The sequence below is a fragment of the Alligator mississippiensis genome, chromosome 2, assembly GCF_030867095.1.
Source record: "Alligator mississippiensis isolate rAllMis1 chromosome 2, rAllMis1, whole genome shotgun sequence".
Taxonomy (NCBI): Eukaryota; Metazoa; Chordata; order Crocodylia; family Alligatoridae; genus Alligator; species Alligator mississippiensis.
In genome coordinates this window covers 56,972,999-56,994,488 of record NC_081825.1, presented here as the reverse complement: position 1 = coordinate 56,994,488, position 21,490 = coordinate 56,972,999, and the positions used below count along the sequence as shown (strand labels likewise).

At 44.1% G+C, this 21,490-nt stretch overlaps 2 protein-coding genes and 1 long non-coding RNA gene across 5 annotated transcripts in view; 2 read left to right on the top strand and 1 right to left on the bottom strand.

Moving 5' to 3' along the window:
* NFXL1 (nuclear transcription factor, X-box binding like 1) overlaps positions 1-12,539 on the top strand; it is a 90,305-nt gene extending 77,766 nt beyond the window's left edge. For both annotated transcript variants that reach the window (XM_059721700.1, XM_019481204.2), the window contains 2 exons: positions 5,801-5,854; positions 9,567-12,539. In XM_059721700.1, the coding sequence (XP_059577683.1) occupies positions 5,801-5,854; positions 9,567-9,740 (228 nt within the window). In that variant the 3' untranslated portion in view covers positions 9,741-12,539. The remainder of the gene's footprint in view (positions 1-5,800; positions 5,855-9,566) is intronic.
* On the bottom strand, positions 2,837-19,896 carry LOC132248546 (uncharacterized). The gene is made up of 2 exons (XR_009459769.1): positions 19,293-19,896; positions 2,837-3,911 (listed from the first exon to the last, which is right to left on the bottom strand). It is a non-coding gene; the product is annotated as an uncharacterized LOC132248546 (long non-coding RNA).
* Positions 16,068-21,490, top strand: part of CORIN (corin, serine peptidase) — a 272,355-nt gene continuing 266,932 nt past the window's right edge. The window contains exon 1 of one of the 2 annotated variants that reach the window (XM_019481201.2): positions 16,068-16,220. In XM_019481201.2, coding sequence (XP_019336746.1) covers positions 16,140-16,220 — 81 coding nt within the window. In that variant the 5' untranslated portion in view covers positions 16,068-16,139. The remainder of the gene's footprint in view (positions 16,221-21,490) is intronic. The other variant, XM_019481202.2, reaches the window with a different exon arrangement.

Sequence of the window (21,490 nt, the reverse complement as noted above, 5' to 3'; positions counted from 1 at the left end):
AGGATCTATTTTTTTTTTTTAATGGTTTTCATAGAATCATAGAAAATTAGTGTTGGGAGGGACCTCAGGAAATCATTTATTCCAGCCCCCTGCTCAAAGCAGGACCATCCTCAACTAGATCATTCCAGGCAGGGCTTTGTCAAGTCAGGTCTTAAAAACATCCAAGGATGAAGACTCTACCACCTCTGTCAGTGACCCATTCCAGTGCTTCACCACTCTCCTAGTGAGAGTGTTTTTCCTAATATCCAACCTAAACTTCCCTTGCTACAACTTGAGACTGTTGCTCCTTGTTCTGTCATCTGCCACCACAGAGAACAGTCTAGCTCAGGGGTAGGTAATTATTTCATCTGGAGGGCCACTTAATAAGTTCTAGTGAGCTGTCAAGGGCTCCAAGGTGCCCCTCCCCCTGGTTGCCCTCTTGGGACCAGGTATCCCACCCCTAGCCCATAGACTTTGCCACTGGAAGTCCCTCCCCTTGCCCCAGAAGTACTCCTTTTGGGAAGGGGTCATTGCCATCTTGAAACTGGAAAAATCATATACTAAAAATATCAAACATCTACTATAACTTATTTTAATTTTATTTTTAAAATATTTGTCCTGATTTGTGTGTAGTGTATCTGAGGTGATTGCATAATAGCTCAAAATGCAATCTTACTCTTGTATATTGTGTGTGGGGTAAGGGGGTATGTGTGTGGGGTGTGGGGAGGGTGTGGGTATGTGTAGTGTGTGGTGTAACCCCCCCAGGTCCTTTTTTTGCAGAGCTGCTGCTTGCAGTCAGTCCCCAGCCTGTACCAGTGCATGATATTGTTCTGTCCTAAGTGCAGGGCTTTGCTTTAGTCTTTATTGAACCTCATGAGATTTCCTTTAGTCCAATCGTCCAATTTGGCAAACTCATTCTGAAACCTAGCCCTCCCCTCCAGTGTATCTACTGTTTACCCCTGCTTGGTGTTACCTGCAAACTTGCTAAGGTGCAATCTGTCCCACATTCCAGGTGGTTGATGAAGATATTGAACAAAACTGACCCCTGGGGCACACCACTTGATACTGGCTGCAAACTAGACATTAAGCCATTAACTACTATCCTCTGAGCCCAGTGATCCAGCCAGTTTTCTGTCAGTCTTACAGTCCATTCATCCAACCCATACTTCCATAGCTTGCATCTGAGAAAGTTGTGGGAGACTGTATCAAAACCCTTGCTAAAGTCAAGGTATATCCCGTCCACTGCTCTTCTGCATCCACAGAGCCACTCATCTCTTCATATAAGGCAAACAGATTGGTCAGGCATGACTTGCCCTTGGTGAATCCATGCTGACTGTTCCTAATAATCACCTTCTTCTCCTTCAAGTGCTTAGAAATGAATACTTTGAGGACCCACTCCATTCTTTTCCAGGGACCAAGGTGAGGCTGATTGGTCTGTAGTTCCCTGAATCCTCATTCTTCCCTTGTTTAAAGACAGGCACTATGTTTTCCCTTTTCCAATCATCTGGGACATCTCCCAGTCACCACAGGTTTTCAAGATGATGGCCAGCAGCTCTGCAATCACATTGGCCAATTCCCTCAGTACCTTTGGGTGCATCCTGTCTGGCCCCATGGACTTGTATATGTCCAGCTCTTCTAAATAGTCCCTAACTTGTTCTTTTGCTGCTGTTGGCTGCTCACCTCCTTCCCAAACTGTGCTGCCAGTGCAGTGGTTTGGGAGTTGACCATGCCTGTGAAGACTGAGGTAAAAAAAGACATTGAGTACTTTGGTCTTTTCCACATCATCTGTCACTAGGTTTCCTCCCCCATTAAGTAAGAAACCCAAAATTTCCCTGATCTTCTTCTCACTGACATACTTGTAGAAACCCTTCTTATTAACCTTCACGTCCCTTGCTAGCTGCAACTCCAGCTGCGCTTTTCTGATTTCATCTCTCCATGCCAAAGCAATACTCTTATACTCCTTCCTAGACATTTGTCCAAGTTTCTACTTCTTGTGAGCTTCGTTTATGTTTTTTAGCTCATTGAAGAGTTCCCTGCTAATCCAGGCTTGTCTTCTGCCATACTTGCTAGTTTTCCTGTGCATCAGGATGGTTTATTCCTGTGCCCTCAGTAAGATTTCTTTAATCTACAAATGGCTCTCCTGGACTCTTTTCCCCCTCAGACTAGCTTCCTGGTGGGGGATCCTGACCATAAGTTCTGTGAATGAGTCAAAGTCTGTTATTTCTGCAGTTCAGGGTCCTTACTCTGCTGTTCTCCTTCCTGAACTCATCTTGTGGTTGCTGCTGCCCAAGTTGCCACCAGTTCTACATTTCCCACCAATTGTTCCGTTTGTGAGCAGCAGGTCAAGAAGAGCACTGCCTATAGCTGTCCTTTCCAACACTTGCACCAGGAACTTGTCCCCAGCACTCTGTTGTTATCCAGATTATATGTAACCTTGCAGATTGGTCACTGATAAGAGGCAGAAGCAGGTCTACTGCCCAACCGTTTATTTGCTTTCACTTCAAACCCTTATTCAAAATCTTTCTGGCTACCTGTGACAGAATAACATAGATCCTCACATATACTGGCTGGGGAGACTCGAGGTGGGAGGAGGGTGGCATGTAGATTGGCAGCAGGTCTTCTTGAATTTGCCAAGTTCTTCATATTTCCCTCCAGCCTATGCCCTATTTTTATAGATGGTTGATTATAAACATTCTCATAAAAGATCTCTGATTTACTTTTATTTAAATGTCTTTGGTTTACTGAAAGTTTTGTCAGTTAGTCGGGATTTATATTTCTGGAGGGAAGGGTTCTTTCTTACCTCCTTCTGTCCTAGCCACCAGTGGGAAGGTTCGGGATTGAGAGAGTAGTCAGGAGCAAAAAGGTAAGAAAGGTTTATTAACTTAACAAACACACAACTATGCATAGTATAACAAGACAATAATGACCGACAATAACAATTCGTGTCGGCAGCTTATTGGCAGTCCCTTCTGATGCCTGATGTACAACAAGTTCCTCTTCTATAAAGCTCAGTGAAGTCAGGTGTCCCCGATCTGTGCTGTTTGAGGGGTACCAGGAAGGACCCTGGTATTCAGTCCTTGGGCTCCTCGAGATCCATGAGCCCACTGGATCGAAGTCAGCAGCTAATTTCTAAATTAGTAGCTTCTCTTACAATGCTGCGTCTCCCTTCCACTAATTTCTGGATGTGCTAGCCAATTTATAACTTTTGAGCTACACTGTTGACTCGCAGCCACTCACATTCTTACACTATGAACTTTCCTTATGACTGACCAATAGCAGTACAAGCCTTTGCATTTTTCTGATAAGGTTAATTTTAACTGTGCCACTACATACAAGGCCTTACTACTTTCAAGGCCTCACTAATCTTACAAGACCTCACTACATACATAGCCTCACTAGTTTTTTACTTCAATTAAACTCTTAGCAGCAACATGCAGCTCCATATATAAACAAACAACAAGAAACACCTGGTCTAATCCTCACAAAGCGTTCAGTAAGCACCTTCACCACCACACAGACATAATTTTCGCTGTCACACCTTCCTTCACCATTATGAAATACTGGTTCCCCTCATTCTGTTTTTCTTTTCTCCCAAATTTATGGTCTTGTGTAAACAAAGCTGCTTTATTTTTTTACAATATATCAAGAAACTTAACAAAAATCTATCTATTTATACCAAAATAGCATCTAATACATTTAGTTGCATCAGTTGCTAGAACATGAAGCTTTGATTTTGTATTTGTGCTCTGTTTAATTGTATCTCATTTCTCGTTTAGTTAGACAAGCTGATGTTTAGTTAGACAAGCTACTTTGCTGTTCAAGCGAGTTGTGTCTTCAAAGGTTCACTCCATGGTCACTCAGAAACAATCTTTGAGGTCTTCTGCTTAGCCACATTTCTGCAGCTTAGTTAAGATCCTTGAAAATGGCCGAGGCTGGCAAAAAAAAAAAAAGCTTTAACAATTTTAAAATGTTGTCAAAATCTACAAATGTCTTTTAAATTAAATTTCAGTTCAATATATGTTGACAAGTAGTGCTATAGAATGAAAATTTAGGAGTCCCACTTAGTCTTCTACTCTTTTTAGGTTTTATGAGCTTTTGGGACAAGTTCTGTTAGTGTGGACAACATTTAGTGTATTGGTTGTCACTTCCAGAATACAAGCTTATAATTATTGGTGCATTGATTCAAGTTTACTCTCAAGCTGTAGGTAGTGCTTGCTTTCAGGGATTTAGGCAGCTTTTGCATTTAATTTTATCAGAATAGTAATAAAGTCACTTCAGTGCTAAAAATCTCGTTTAGAAATGGTTTGTCTGTCAAGAAACACTGGCAAAAGCTAAAGCCTCTACTTTTTGACAGCATGACTGCATTTGTAATGTGAGTTTCTTACTGATTTCAAGCTCAAGAAACTTTCCTTTTATTTTAATTTTTGCACTTCCTGATATTTTTTTTACTTTATCTAGTAGTATTGAAAATAAAGTTCCAGAAGTTTTTTGCAACATGTCATTGCATCTTTAAGGAGCTTGGAGCTAATGAATTGCTGCATACTGCTGCTGTTTATAATAAAGGCTTGTTTGGGGTTTTTTTTTTTTTGGTGTAATTTCATTTTTCAGGGTTTCAACATGTATTTAAAATTACTTAAATGTTAGTTGATATTTTATATCCTTGTTACTGAACTGAGGTTTTGCATTTAATGCATTTTATAACAATGGCATATGTACTATAAAAAGCAGTTCATCATATGAAAAGATAATAAATGTGATAGTAGTTAATATAGTGTGTACTTATATAACTCTATACAGTAGTATTTGACTGATATAGGATATGACTTGTTGCCCAACTTGCAAGCTGGGGGCTGCATGCACCCTGGGCTGCACCAGCAAGGGCCACAGTCCCCTAGGTTTTGTGTCAGGCAGATGCCTCTGCACCACACAGCCTTGAACTCATCCTCTCTGTGTGGGCACTGCCCCAGCACTTGGGAGAAGGGTAGGAAGCAGCAGCTGGAAGAGGAGAGAGAGCCCAGAGATCCTACCCGCTATTGTAGCCAGAGTGATGGGGCAGCAATGGTTAAGCCGCGGTCCAGGAGCCACAACTAAATCCCTTACATCCCGCATGTGGCCCATGAGCCATCAGGACAGCTGTGCTCTAGGGCATACCTTCCTTTGCTGTCTACCCCCCATGAAATCCTGAGGGTCACGGGCATAGTCTTTGGAGACTTCTGCATGATGAGACTTTTTTTGCACCCAAGATTTAGAGTCTAATATTTTTCAATCCAATGCTTATGTACAATCCTTCCCAAGTGCGAAATGTCCTTTGGAAACATTGTACTTGCTGCTACTCAGAGGTTCAGAGGGTTTAAAATACCCAGCATGAATTAATATTTGTTAAAGACGGGGAGCAAGGATGTTTTTCTGTACACAGACTGCAGTGGGAAGGAAATGAAGTCCCTGCAAACTCAGTAACCACTTTTGATGCTTTCCCCCCAGTGTTTATTGGATAAAAATTAAATTTGGTTTTGTTTTGGGTGGTGTTTTATGACTGTTTCAGTTCATATTTAAAATCAGAAGTTCTTTCTGCTAAAAAACAAAACAAAAACATCCATTGTGTGCAGGATGCTTTCTCAACTTGTAAGAAAATGAAGTTTCTGTCCAAATGTTTTGCAGTTTGTGTACATTAGAAGCTCACTTCAAGAGTATGTCTGACTTGTTGTTGTTAATGTTGTCTTCAACTGAGTCTCTGTTGAAAAGCTAAAATGATATTTTAAGCTTTTCCGCTACAATCAGCTATAAATTAATTGGTAATTGTCATTTGTATGGGTTCGGACAGATAAAAGAAGCAGAAGCCAAAGCTGCTGTTGAAGAAGAAAAGCGAAGACAACAGGTACCAACTTTTCTTCTCTCAACCAATGACGTTCTTTGTGCTTCCCCAACAAACCTCTAGTTACCTATTTCTCTTAGCAAATCTGTTACTTTACGTGCGCTTACATGTACAAAGAATAGTTCATCTCCATACCCATTGTCTTTGGTAACTGTCAGGATCTTTTGCACCAGCTAAAAATTTGTATTTGTGTTCTAAGTGACTTATAATAGACTACAAAGCCGTATCACCAAACTTTTTATAACTGTATTAAAATTGCATTTAGCTGATTAAATCATGTTTCATGACGACAGTCTCATTTTATGGATTGTATTTGCTTTGGTATTTTTTGCATACAATTGCTTTTTTGGATCTTTTAAAACTTTATTTTATAAAACTTTTATAAAAAGTGCAAGCACAATTGCAGAAACAACTTCTGTAAGCTTTCAAGTGTATGCTACAGTAGGTTTTTCCTCAGAGACATAATGATGCAATAATTAGTTCCTATTCTGTCAAGAATTTGTATTGTACTATATTTAATACATGTTCATGAATAGCTTTCTCAATGTAGAGCTGGTAGCAACTTCTGTTATAACCTTTCCATTACAAGATTTTGTGACCTTCTATTTGAGAAACTAGCATCTCCATTATTTTGTAGGAGTCTGATATTTGTCAGTGGGGTTGCTGTGCAAATGCCTTTTCTTTCTCCTGTTAAGTTCTATTCAGCTTTTGCACAGCTAGGTGCTTTAAAATCTCTTATTTCTCTCTCCTGCTTGCCTGCCACTATAACTGAAAATGAAAATTCTAAGGCTGATGCCAAAACAAAATTGGCGCACACTGTACCAATGATAATATCTGGGTTATGTGGGAAGAGAGATGGCCTACGCCTCGTGTGCGGTACCTCTGGAATATTGCCACATTGGGTGGGGTCCCCCATCTTCCCAGTGGAGGGAGAAAGAGAGAGCCTGGTTAGCCACTCTGACTTCACTGACTCCAGCACCTCTTCCTTCCCACTTGCAACCGAGAGGCACCACATTTGGCTAAAGCTTCCTCAGTTCTTAGGAGTGGCTAATCTGCCTCCTCTTTCTGGCAGTTCAGCTCAAGACTTCTGTTGCTGCCCCTTAACATAGCTGGTCCAGTTGCTCAAGTGTAACAGGCTGTGTAGCAATAATGTGTCGAGAGGTCAGTCCCTGATTACGACTGAGGAGTCTTTAAATTGCACATAATGACATTTGTTTTTACCTTTATTTTCTGAGGAAAAATTATGGAATTTCAAACAGAAAAGAAAAGATCTTAAAACAATATGGTTGAATTTGAAAAGTCATGCCTTCAAAAGTTAGGAAATGTCAGATTTACAATTTCCCTTGCAACCATAATTTAAATTCACTTATGCATAATTATCTTTAATTGCATGAATTAGACCACAGGTTCCCAAACTTTTTCTTATTGTGTACCCCCTTCCAGATTTACCAGCTGCCCATGTACCTCTATCAGCACACGCTTTATATTGTAACCCCTTAAATGCCAATTATTATTATAATGAAAATTAAATCTGCCATTACACAATTTCTCCTATCTAGCCCCCAGAGATGTTTTGCATATCACAGTTTGGGAACCCCTGAATTGGACTACATTCTGCTTTTTTTCCCCATAGAACTCAGATAAACATTTTATGCAGCGCTCATTACATTAGATATGATTACTGTTGTTATGAAAATGACTTTTTCAACTTCTGTGCAGATTTTCTGTTCAGTATGTCTGATAGACCTCCACAATTTATGAATAAAATGAAATAAATCCAACCAGATTGTGTACAAAGCCCTTTGCAGATGCTATAGATCTACAGGCCTCTGTACTTCTTCAGGTGGTTGTTCAACAGGAGTGCTTGACTTTTCTGGACTAGAAGGTAGACAAGGGGGTGGAAATTAATTTTGTTTGTTGGTGCAAGCCTGAGAGTCATGAGATTCAATCTTCCATGTTATCAGGATAATGCCAACAATTCCTCTCTCAGGATGAAGAAGTAGTAGTTACAAACTGGTGCCCCTTCCATCGCTACTGAAAGTAGCGATAGTTTTTCATCCTCTCTGAACCAGCTCTGGGATGGGAGGAGAAGTGAAGAGACGCTTTGAGTTCACAGTTACTAATGGCAGAAGAAAAGTAAGCCTCTCAAAGTTCCATTACAGGTTTCAGAGGGGAAACCACATCCCCTACAATCTGCCTCATCCTGTCTCAACCTTGCCTCTGGCTTCTTGTCCTGGTCCTACTCTTGCCAACACAATCTTAGTCACTATTCCTTAAGCATCTCCTTCCTCCTCATCCTGTACAGTCTGCTTGCCTAACCAGACTTAGCTTACCCTTCTAGGTTTACCGTCTTAAATCCTGCTGTCCTCCACTTGCTCTCCTCTCCTTGTATTCAGTCCTTGTCTCTCTCTCCATTTCCCTTGTTTCCTTCCCCCACTTGTACCAGTCTCCAGCTCATCCAGTCCCAGCTTTCCCCTGCTCATAGTCTTACATGTATTTCCTTTCCCTCCCTCAAAGTCTCATCTAAACTGAGCCTTACCCCTCCCCAAGTCTTTGTCTCAGTCTGTTTGCCCAGCCAGTCATAATTTGCCCCCCACGAACTCAGGTGATCGTTAAATACATCACCCCTTCCCTAGTTGTCCCCTTATTTGCTTTTAGTTCCAGTCTTGCTCTCTCCCTCCCTCTGCCCCATCCTGAATTCCAGGTCTGATCCCATTCCCCCTTAACCAGCTGGCTTCCAGTCCTCCTTGTTTCCTCGCTAGTCTCCCCTGTCTCCAATCTGGCTCCTTATCTCAGTCTGCTATCTTCTACTGCCCTCCCTTGCCCCAAGTCATTCTCCACAGATATCAGCTGCTTCCTTCACATTGCCATGGTGCAGTAAGTGGGTCATAGGCTGTAAACAGATGGGGTTTTTTGTGGTCCCAATTGATATGAATCCAAACCTGGGACAAAAAAGGAATTGCACACACATGTCCTTACAAATTGCATTGTTTCTCCTTTGGTGGTGGGTGGCCAAGGAGAACGTGCAGCCTGACAGACTTGCCCCTGGAATGACTCGTAATTAATTTGACTGAGCTGCAATTAACTTGTAGACTACACAGCATTGTGGGGAAGGCACTGGAACCTGTTAGAACATTTTTATTTCGCATACTTCACCAGGTACTTCAAATGGGACTGGCACTCTGTAGAATCCCTGGACAAAAATCTTTCTCTTGGAAGAAATACCATCTCTGTTTGCACCCCTAAAAAGACAAGTTGTCTGCTTTCAGTTCCAGGGTCCAACCCCACTCTGGCCTGGGGCAGTCATTATCCAGAGCATCTGGATTCATTCTGCTATAGACCTGGGCATGAACTTATTCATTCTGTGGGTATGGCACATGTCCAGTCATGGTCATGGTAGGAGTGGAGAGATGCTTGAGCATGTTCAGTGAGGATTGAATCTTCAAAGAGTTTAGCTGTTAATCTGACTCAGCTGAGGGCAAGACTTGGAAGCTTTTAATTTAGATAACTTTGGGTAAATTTTAACAGGGACAGGGAAATGTTGCTGGTAACAAGTGGTTGCTCTTACCAGGTGTTGCTGCAAATGAATGTCAATAGGGCATTATGACAGAAATATACCTAGCACAAACAGTTTATCATAAACTAACGTGCACTGTTGTTTAAAATATTAATGTGTTTTATATTTAATTCTGTTTTTTTTTTCTGTTTTAACTAGGCTGAATTGGAAGCTTTTGAAAACAGGTTAAAAGGACGACGGAAAAATAAGAGGAAAAGGGATGAAGCAGAAACCGAGCAATCGATGTGGGAAAAATATAAGCGTTTCATCATGCTGTCAATATGTGGAGTTGCTGTTGTGATACTTGCCTGGATCATAGCCTACAACCATTGAAATAACTTTAGGTCTATTTTAATATACCTCACTTGGGCATTAGATAGCTAGTATTGCTAGAGTGTTAGCCTGCCCTCTGGGCTTCAGATTCATGGTTATGTTGTATATTTTCTCCTACCAATTTATTATCATCATGATGGGGGAAAAACGAACCCCATCATGATCTTAACTAGTGACACAAAAATGTGAATTAAACTTCCGAGTAACAAAGTAGCATGCTATAAAGTTGTACACTCAGTTGCTCATGTCATATATTATCTTGCCCAATTTGACCAAATTATATTAATATATGGTATTATTTCTCATTGTCCCTACTTTATAATACTAGCATAGTTTAATTTAGTTGCTTTACTTCATATTAGGATGTTTGTAAAATACAGCTGAATCAAGTTCTGTTTGCAGTAAAATCAGTACAGTATTTTTCTCTTTAAAAGACTCTTGGTTTGCTTTCAAACTAGTTAAACCTTAAGTCACACAAAAGAAAATAACTTCTGTGCTTCTTGGTGACTTGTGGTCTCGAGATAGTCTAGAAAATTCATAAATTGTATTGCCTTATCTCAGATGATAATGCAAAACCTTAAAATCTGAAGGGGAAATGTCACCTTTCTTCATAAAAAAATCTTTTGAACTAGATCCATCACAAGCAGTGAAATGGGCTTGTTTTATTACTTGTCATATACTATCTTGCTGTGCCTCAAAATCAAACCTATTTGAAAGGCAGCATTTAGTATAACTTTGTGGTGATTAGTGATCACCTGGGAAGCAGTCTGATGGAATGGAAGTCTTAACCAGGGAAAGGGCACATTCTCCTCATTGTTCCTAAGTTATCAGTCAAAATGGATAGTGGGACACTGAAGATGAAGCATCTGCAGATGATTCAGGTTAAATGTTGGGTTTGAATCTTTGTAGAGATGTATGAAAGTGCAAACGGACTGAAATTTACTTAAATGTCAACTATACGTAGTTCTAAAGCCATTTGAATAGTTCTTGTTAGTCATATTAGAAATGTCCGGCTAACCTTTAAAACATTTAATATAATTGCATTATCTAATGGACGGTCTTAAATACGTTGCCTTTGGGGGTTTGTTTTTTTTGTTGTAAATTGAAGGATGCTGTTAATTTGTAATGCTCAAAATGTTGACTAATCTTGAAAATTATATGAGAAATAGCTTTGCTTCAGATGAAGAAATACAAATTAACTAGGAAATTGGATTTCTATCTCTGCTATATTTTTACTTCTGATGCTTATACTTAAGCAAAGCAGAAATTGAATAGTGTTCAGTGATTCCCTCCCCCCAACAATTTCTTCCCCTAACCTTCCACTAAAGGCATGAGCCTGTTCCCACGTCCTGGATGTATAACTCAGACATATATCTGTCCTGCTGAGGGCAGGAGACCACTTACATGAGTAATGAGGAAGGATTGCAGTTAGGTTCAAAATTGGTCTTTTTCATAGGATGGATTATAATTCAGGGTACTGTAATCATTATGGGAAAAGGTGGTTTATATCCAATTATAATTGTGGCTTGACAGTCAGAAAATTGTGGGGTGGGAGGAGGCAGAAAAACAGTGCAGTTTTCAGTTTGCATTTACTATTTTTTTCTAACTGGCTAACTTCTTAACTGGAAGCTTAAAAAATGTACAACTGGTCATCATTATATGGCAAGCAATGCAAGTATGTACAGTTAATGAAAAATATGTTAGGTATGAAAGACTTATGAAATCTGTGCTTGTTTTGTTCCACTTGTTTTGTTTTTAAACGCATTCATTTAACAGCGTAAGGGAAGAAAATTCTCTCCTGGTTAGTACTTCAATATTTTCCTATAGCACTGATGAGAGAGAGATTAATCCAGATTCATGCCTGAACAAGTAGACTTTGGTCTTTGATTCAATGAGGAAATAGCACTTGTAACAATTTATTAGTAATTCACTTATGCATCTAAAAAAAGGAAGGATTTTTCTTTAAACCAGGGTAGTCTGCTCTGTTTCTTATTTGCTGTGGAACTGATCATATCAATGTGAGGTGAGGCTTTGCTGAAGTAGTTTTTACCTTGCCTGAAATTAGCTCATTTTTATTTGTTTACTTTTGGCTCTTTCTTTATTAAAACAAGTACCCTAAAGTTTCTGTCTGCCATTTAGTACTCCTGTTGTGAAGAAAATTACTTTCTCTAAAGAAACTGTTTGAAAATAAACTGACCCTTGTTATATGTTTTGAGTAGATACCTTGGTGTTTCCTTGCTTTGAATATTTTGTGGCAAGTTGATGTAAAAATATTGGAGGGAAAATGATTTGGCATCTTTATTGATCATGTTAAATATTTGTATTTCTTAATTGTCTTGGTTGGAAAACACACTGCAAGGACTATTCCTATTCTGAGGCAGAGAAACTTATTATTTTTGACATTTTGTCCATCTTAAGTATAATTTAATTGTTAAAAAGCATTTGAGTCATCTGCACTCTCAGTTGGTATGCCTACTACAAGCAGCGCCTGTTGAATTCGATATTTCTGGATTTTTGCACCATGGAGTGTGTGGGTTAAAACAATCTGCAGTTTAGATTACTGGCTTTTCTTCCACTTATGTCCTCACCTGTTAATTCCTTATAGTTTAATGTTGATTGGGGAGACTTTTCTATTTGCAACGGTAATTTGGAAATAAAACAGACATATACAAACTGAAAGATCATAAATGCATTACTTGAATTACTGTGCAAGAAAAATACTGAATTGAACCTAGGTATTTGTCACAATTTAAATGGTACGTTATTTATGTGGTGATAAAATAAATATTGAGAACTTTACATTATGGAACTGTACATATATTAAAACAAATGACATCGTATGCGTCTTGAAATTCAGTATGCTTAGCCATATATAAGTGCAAAGCTACTTCTAAAGGTAGACCCAGTTCTGAATAGGCACCCTTATCTTTCATTAACATTGGAATTACTTGGCAATTTTAAAGGATTATGTCCTTAGACTGTAAGCTCTTTGGGGCAGTGGACCTCTCACTTGCATATGAAGTGCCAAGTGTATCTATAGCATTGCATACATTATAGTCTGTATAAAAAAAATCCAATAAATTAAATATATATTGGTAGATTTGTTCATGTGTTTCCAAGTAAGAACATTTAAGGAGCAAACTGTAAATAGTAATCCTTGACATACATTGTAATTGAAGTAGTAGTGTAATTTTGTTCAGTGCTGTCTTACTACTTGCTACTGCTTTCTTTTGGCCCTTCTTCCTGATGATTTATTTAATCCCAGAGCTATAAGTAGGAAGAGAGATGTTATATTTAAACTGGAAAAATTCTTACTGTGAGATCTATTAAACTGTGGAATGAGTCTCCCAAGAGATGTGGAAGCAACTCCCTTGCTTGTCATTTAAGATTTGGACAAAGTATTGGAGAATATGCTGCAGAAAACAATTTTGTACTTGTTTCAAGGATGGAAAGTACCTGTTAAGTCACCTTGTCCTCTATCTTAAACATGTATAATATCCCATTCCTACCAATAAGAAAGTTAACTTATATGTTTGCTTAAGTACCTGCTAGTAGGATGGTTCCAGTTCATGAAAAAAGAAAATAGAGGGAAAGAAACATAACAGGCAACTTGAAGGTTGCAAATATTTACATTCATTTCACTGCATTGGCAAAACAGCCGAGGATGTCGGTGTTGGTGGATGGAATGGGAGGAGATGAAAGGTCTTCAGCCTCATTGGTGCCAGTGTGGGCATATCAACCCTATTTTCATTACCCATTCAATTGACTCAAACATGAAACTTAAATATAGATAGCCCATCATTCCTCTTGCATTAAAGAGTTGAGGGTAAAATTTCTATGTACAGCACAAAAGCTAAAATAATTCAATCAATCAATCAATCATTGGATTAAATTTGGGCTTTAAAATTCTGTACTGTTTGGGGTGACAGGCAGACTTGCACTGTCCCAATAAAAGCTTCATGATGGTCAGGAAGCACCATCCTTTCAGAGGGTGGAGTGGGAGCGTTTTTTGCCAACCTAAATATGTCTAGCTTCCATAGATGTGGGAAGCAACTTGCAGCTTCTCTATTTCTAGGGTGGCTAATACTGTACACCAGAGCATATTCTTGTGCTAGCCAGCTTTCACACACAGGCATGGCTGCTGTTTGGTGGTGGGTGGGTTGAGAGAAGAGGCTGCACCCCCACACGCAGTGGCTTGGCACAGTCTGACTCTTGTTTGTCCTTAGTTTGGATAACCTTCTGCACTCCAATCTTTCCCTCTTAAACCTGTGCACAGGCCATTTCAGACGCTAGATTTCAGTGCAGGTATAAGACTCAGGCAGTTACTTCAATCTGCATTCCCTGGCCAATGAGACCAGTTCCTCTTAAAGTTAATAATTTCATATTTCCATTCTATTGGCCAATGGAATGCAAGGCACATGTTTCTGAACAATAAAATTTAAAGAGAAACTCTCTAAATGAATATTGCCTGGTAATTCAATTAACAAGATTTGGCCAGCTTTAACTATGGGGACCATATTGGTGCTAAAATATTATTTGTGTTGTATAGTCTGAAGACATGCAGGATATGCCACCGAAGTCTTGACCTGTTTCTGATGCTTTTTAATCCAAGTACAAATAACTTGCATCATTATAAGACAGGAACCTGAATGGCAGCGTGGTCTTGAGCAGAGGTGCTGGAGCTCTAGTTCGTGGGCCAAATGCAGCCTGCAATGCCATGGCATCCAGCTCTCAGGGTCCCCCACAGGTTGGGAAATTTGGTGGGGGGGAAGCAGTGGCAATTGATACGGCTGCCCTTCCCCACTGCCAAATTTCTAAACCAGGCTCTGCTTTTGGGTTTGGAGCTGGGCTATATCCCCTTCTGAGTCTGGGGTAAGCCTTCCCCCATCAAGACTTTTTCCCCCTGTGGGGCAGGGTTGGTTGTGGCTGGGCTGCCCCTATCTCCCCCTTGCCCCCCACCCCCCATACAGCTGGATGGGGCCCTGCTGTGCCCACCTGAATGATGGATCTGGCCTGTGGACAGACTATAAACACTGTCCATCTGGCCTAGTCAGGTAAAAAGGTTGACCACCACTGGTGTGGAGCAGTGAGCAGGGGGCTTGAGGGCAGAAAATCCAGAATTCTAACCTGCTTTGATATGGGCTTTGAACATACCCTCTCTGCTTTAGCTTCCCTATCTGTAAGGTGGGGGTTACCAGCTGTTTCGGAAGAATAGGTAATTTGTATAGTACTAACAGGGCAAGTATTGACTAAATGCTAAATATAATTCCTGATTCCAGTGAACTGCAGTCCTAACTGGCTGCTGCTGATACTCCCAGTGTCACTAATTCCACTTGTATCTCTGGTTCTTATCCCAGTGTTTGTGCAGTGCCAATTCTGTTTTAATCTTAATTCTGTAAGGGAGATTTTTGCCCATGTTTAAAAATGCAGGACTGGAAGCATTTTCTTATGATTTGATGAGTGTAGTACTGCAAACAGGGACTGGAGACAGTGCCTCACTGATTACAGCTAAACTGGGCATTGACATAAAGAGAGGGAAAATGATGAAGGCTGAAGGTAGGGTGTTGGTTGCCAGAGAGCTGGAAATATAAACTCTCTCCTAGGTCTATTTTTATAGTAGTATACAGGGTTGCAGCTGGAGTGAGACAGGGCAGTAGCTAGTGCTGTAAGGTTGGCTGCTGGGGTTTAATCCCATGTGGTTTTCTTAGGGAGGAACTGCTCTTAAAGAACAGTAAGGGATGCCTGTTGGTCTTTGCAAGCAAAATGAAAGTATATTCTCCATCTATATCATCCATCCACAGGAGCCCAGAATGCTCTGCTCTTCTCTTTTAAATAGAGGGTGAAACAGATCCTGGAGATGTAACTGGTGTGTCCTGTATTAACAATGTCTGTGCTACCGTACAATGCCATGGACCCCCAGACCCAGACACGTACAAACACCCCCCTCGGGCCCAGACAAACACCCACGCTGACTCCGAGACTGAGACCCAGCCCCACATACACCAGGACACACCCACTTACCCACGGACACCCATCCATACCCTGACATGGCCCCCCTCCAGACATCCACAAGCATCTAGACCTTCTTCCCCTCCCCAGGCAGAGAGTGTGTGGCGGGGAGGAGGGAGGGAGTCTCCACAGCCCGACGCGGAGCCGCGCTCCCCGGGGCAGCGGGTCCCTGGGCTTCGAGCCGGGCCGTGTCCATTGGGGCCCGGGGCAGTGCTGGGGCCTTCCCCGCGCCCGGGAGCAGCAGCGCAGCTCGAAGCCCCTCGCGCCCGCTCCGCGCACGTGTCCGGCCCGGCCCGGCCCGGCGGGGAGGTGCCGGGGGGAGGGGCGGGGGGAGCCGGCCGAGCGCACAAAACGCGGCGCCCCCCGCCCGCCCCGCAGCCGGGCTGGAGCATGTTCTCCCTGCAGCAGCTCCCCGCGCTGCCGCCCGAGGAGCGGCGCTACCGGCAGGTCCTCTCCGCCGGCCCCGCGCGGGTAAGGCGAGCCCGGGCTGTGCGCTCCGGCCAGGGGGAGCGCGGCGGCGCCGGGGCAGCAGGTGGTGGTGGTGGGGGCAAGGGCCAGGGCTGCCTTCCTCTGCCTGGGCTCCGCGGGGCCGACTCGGGGGCAGGAGGGAGCTTCTGTGGCTGGTCTCGAGGGGTCTCCCGGGCGCCCTCCTTGGCCCCGCAGCGGGGAGCAGCGCGGGAAGGCGCCGGCCCCGAGCCCGAGTCCAGCGCGCGGCTCGTGCCGGCCCGGCCGGGCTTGCGGGGCACCATGTGCCGCTGAATAGCCCGAGCTCCGTGCGCTGCCTCTGTGCTGTCACCACCTCGGCCGGGAGCCTGGCTGCGTCCCTCCTTTTTTCTTCTGGGGTCTCCCGATTGAAATCACGACGTGCTGCCAGGCACCCTCCGGCGTGCGGTATATCAAGCCTTTTGGCAAATCAGTCGAGGAGACGGGGAAGGACCTCAGGGGGTCGCCTGCGGCAGCCCTCTTGTGAGCCACCCGACACAGGCGTCTGTCTGAATTGTACTTCCAGCTCCCAAAACAGAGCTGGGGTAGGCTCTTGAAAGCACTGAACCACCCTCAGAGGAAAAAGTAATTGCTTAGTATTCAGTTGTTCCGAGTCCAGCCCATTACTGGACGCAGGGAATAGTTAGGATCATGGAAAATGAGGGGTAGAAGGAAGCTCAGGAGGTCATCTAGTCCACCCCCTGCTCAAAGCAGGACCAGCCCCAACTGTATCATCCCAGCCAAAGCTTTTGTCTACCCGGGTCTTAGAAACCTCTAATTGATCACTCACCATTTCCTGAGAGCCCTCTTCTGTAGCTGCAGATTTATTAAATTGTCTTCTCTTCACCAGACTAAGTAATCCCAGTCTCACCTTTTCTTGTATATCGTATTTCCTAGACCTCTAATAATTTTTGAGGCTCTCCTCTGAACTCCTCCAAATGTATCCACCTCTATCTTGAAGTGCTGTGCAGAAAATGGACACAGTTTTCCAGGTGAGGGGAGACTTCACCAGCTCAGTATAGAGCAAAGTCTCTTTCCCCCTGACTTGCCTGAGACACTCCTATTAATACACTGTACTGTTCTCGGGTTTTTTCCGACAACAAGACGCTGTTCACTTACTCAGAAGGTTAAAAGAGTCTCTGCGTGCACTGGGGAAGGGGGAAGAATGTATTGTTTATGTCCCATGTGCGACTCCTGAGCAGTAAAGTTGTACACAGAGTGATATTTAAGAACAAGCCATTCCAACTAGAACTTTGAAAAGAGAAACAGTCATTTATACATGGTTGTGCTTCTTTCCTTGCACCCTTTACCACTGCTGAGACATTAAGCTTTATAGCCAGTTCACTCCCTTCCAGTCTAACTTTTCTATCTGGAGGGAAGTCACAGTGCATCCCTGCAGCTGTACTTGGATGATTAATTCTAGCCAATGGACCACCCCTCTGTTTTGTTCACCTTGCCAGACTGAAAAAAAAGTGTTTGTGTTTTATTAGTGCTTGATAGGACCATTTTCTAAGAATTTGCCTGTCTAGTTTTTAGCCCTCTTTTGCATCCCAGGTGTATGAAAACTTCTGTTACATTTTGTCATTTGTAGACATAAAAACTCACGGTGCTTTTTATTGAGTACTCCAGAGATCTAGTTTATTTTTAGACTTTGTATTCATTTTTCTTCAGTCTCTCATGTGGCTGTAGTTGAATAAAGTATTCACTTCTTTCCTGAAAACTTTGCTGGCAGAGAATGGGTTTGAACTCAAAGTAACTGTATTCCTAATGTGGGTGAGTGCATATATAGGGAAATAAAAATAAAAGACAATCTGAAATCCTGCTGGATGAGAGGAGCTATAGCAATATAAAACTGATAATATATATTTAATACGTTGATATTGTATTGTTGGACAATGTCTATTCATATGTATAGTAAGTCAGGTCTACAGGCAGGTTTGGTACCTTATTTAAAAATGCTGACACATGAATAGAGCATGGTGCACTTTGTTGCTGAAAAGGATGTATAGAAATGGATGTAGCACTTAGCACTGTAATCCTTTGTGGATATTGCTGTCCTGCTCTTGCACTGAATCCACTTTTTGCCAAGCACATAATCTCTTGTCATTACTTGTATGACCAAGTGCTGAATGCTATCACAGGATGGGCTAAGCTGGAGAGAAAGCTCCGCCATAGTAACTAACTTTATAAAACAGGTCAGTCAGCTTTGCTCTCATTACCTTACCTGTGGTTCTTGGAAAAATGCCAGGACTCTGGTCACAGTAGTGACCAGCAATTAATCCAGTCAGGACTAACAGATTTAGACAAAAGCATTAGGGTAAAGAGCATCTTCTGTGTGGATCCACTCAGGGATATAAGAAACTGGAAGGTACCTAGAAGATCTGATCAGGTAATTATGAATTTGCTTCAGTCCAAAATTCAAGTTCTGCTGTGGCAGGTCAATCCTATGTTACCAGCAGTCCTATGTTTCCAGGTCAGTCCTGGCAGACTACTCACCCTGATCATCATACTCCAAGGTTTAATGCAAATTCTGCCTGGTGTTTTGGGAAAATGAAAGTCTAATGTTTCTGGGAAGGTACTGTGTCTCTGACTGAATCCTTCTTCCCTTGAAAGTGGGATGCCATATTCCACATTACTGATATATTGCAGAGTCAGCCAGGAGTAGGGCTCTGAGGGAATCAGGGCCAGATGCAATAAATGACTTGGGTAGCTGGAATTTAGGTGCAGCAGCACCTAATCTTTAGGCATGCAGCCCAGAGTGGAAGCCAGAAGCCTATATTAAGTCCCTAAAAAAGACCCTTCATAAAACCTACAAGCCACAGAGGGAGCTGCCTAGGAAATGCTGAGGATAGTGTCTGAAAGCCTCTCCAGACCGCAGACTCTTCATTCAGAGCTGCAGGGAGGTGCTTCCATCCCCTTGGGATCCTGAGGGCCGGCACCCGCGGCTGTCCTTTGAAGGAACTGGGCAAGACTCCTTCCTTCCTTGACAATGGAGCCATTACAATGAAGGGAGAGGAACTAAGGAGCATCAGAAAATGAGATGAAGGGGATGCCACCCACCTTTATATAGAACAATTGCACAGGAAGTGGGAGATGTGGATTCAGTTTCCTCCATAGCACGGCGGGATTGGGGTGCAGGTTCAGATCCACCTCTTCCACCTCCCAAAAGCGCATCTTGGTGGGCACAGAGGCAGGACACCAGGGCAGGAGGGAAGCAGCAGCTGCCTCATGCACGTGGGGGGAGGCTGAGATCGCAGTTGTGGACTCGGGAGCTCAGTGCTGTTGCAGTCCCGCTTCGGGCGCCGGCAGCCTGTGCCGCACCTCGCCCCGGGGCCTCGGGGAGCTCGAGTGAGAGGCGAGGGGCGCTCGCACGGGGGGCGGGCTGCGTCTCCCCTCAGGCCCACGGCATTGAATAGCCTGGAAGGCCGATTTCGCCGCCCAAGTGGCCCCAGTTGGACCCCTCGGCCCCCCTCAAGTCCCCAGGAGAGTGGCCCTGCCGCCCCCGCCAGTCCGCGGGCAAGAGTGGCGGCACGGGGGGATCGGCCCGGCCGCGGGGCAGGGAGAGAGGCCAGTGCCTGCTCCCCGCCTATACATCGCCGCTGCCCGCCGCGCGCTCGGGGTCCCGGTCCCGGTCCCGGCCGCCGCGCTGCGGGCTCTGGACGCCAACAATCCCGCGGCAAAAACAGCGGGCGGGAGGCGCCTGGACCGCAGCGCGTCCCGCCCCGCCCCGCCCCGCCCGGGGCTGCCCCTCCGCCCCTTGGCTTCAACCGGGCAAGCGCTCGCCTCTCGCCCCGGGCCGAACGCTGCTCTGCCCGCCCGCGAGAGCGGGGCAAGGCGGGGCGGCCCCGGAGCGCTGCACGGGACCCGCCCGGGGTCTTGTTTTTCACATGGGCTCCCTGCGAGACAGCAGGGAAGAAAGAGACAGTGCACGGTGTTCGCCGCCCGCTGCCCCTTTAGAGAAGAGCACTGCACTTCAGTATCCTAATGGTGACTCTTTCTAACTGCCAGAGAGCAGCATATTTCATTCCTTTTGTTCTGCTGGGGAACACGCAGTTCCCTTCCAAGTATTGTTTTCGATCTGAGGTTTCTTTTCCAATCAGCAAACAGGAAAGGAACAGAAATAACGGGTTTAACACATTAAAAGAAGAAAAAGCAAGCACTGACTTGTTCATCCGAAACAGATTTAGGAAAGCTCTGTCGCTTCTCATGGCTTGGATGGTGTCCCAGGCTTTGCCTTGGGGAGATGATCCACCTTGGGGCAAGGTGCTATTTGGAAGGGGTTGCAAACCACCGTGGTTCACAGCAATGGTTGATAGCGTGGCTACTACCTGTTGGTTAAACTTCAAAAGCGCGTAGTCTTTGAAAGAAAAAAACAAAGAGTTAAGAGCTCTTTGACTGGCTGGCCACTTCTGGTGCATGAATACTTGATCCCTGTGACATCAGATATTTTTGGCTGGCACCAGGGCTTCGCTTGCACTCTGGATGCCTCTGTGTACTCCTGCCAGAAGGCCGAAAGGATGAAACAAGCCCAGCTGACCCCTAGTTTCTTTTTACCACCCATGGCAGCAAGGAGGACCCCCTGCAACATGTGCTTCCCTAAACTATCTGATTTCTAACTGTAGTTGTTGTTTAGTGAAGCTATTAGGAAGGTGTAGCTTAGGCTAGATTTTAGTTTTTTAGCATGTTAAAAAAATAAAAGAGTGACAACCTGAACTACTCTAGAGAAGTTGTTCCTATTTTGGTATCCCAGGATGCAGGCTGCACCCCTGCGGCTGTCACCAGCAGGGGCAACCTGCCTGAACCCCCACCCTGCCCTGAGCCCTTTGGTGAAATGTGACTAGAGGAGGGGCCTTGGGCCTTCAGCACCCTGCCCTGTCCTCCTCCCTGGCTGCTACATCCACTGGCAGCTCGGGGAGCCCTGGCCAGTGGCTGCCTTGCCCTTCGCGCAACCCCAGACCCTGCCACAAGGAGCAGCCAGTAACATCACTGCTGGCTGACAGCACCAGCTCCTCTCTGGGTTGGGGGGTCCCTGGCCGGGCATCAGCATGCCACTCACTGTGGACCATGGACATCTGGCACAACTGGTTGCCCTCACTGACAGGGAGGCCTGCGCTGAACTGCTAGCCTTGCCAACCCCAGACAGGTGGTAAGTCCTGCACTGGGGGAGGCCCTCTCAGTCCTCACTCCTGCCTCTGTACTGGTCCCAGTCCCTGCCCTGACTCCCTGCCTGGCCTACCTACACTTCCCTGGCACCAGGT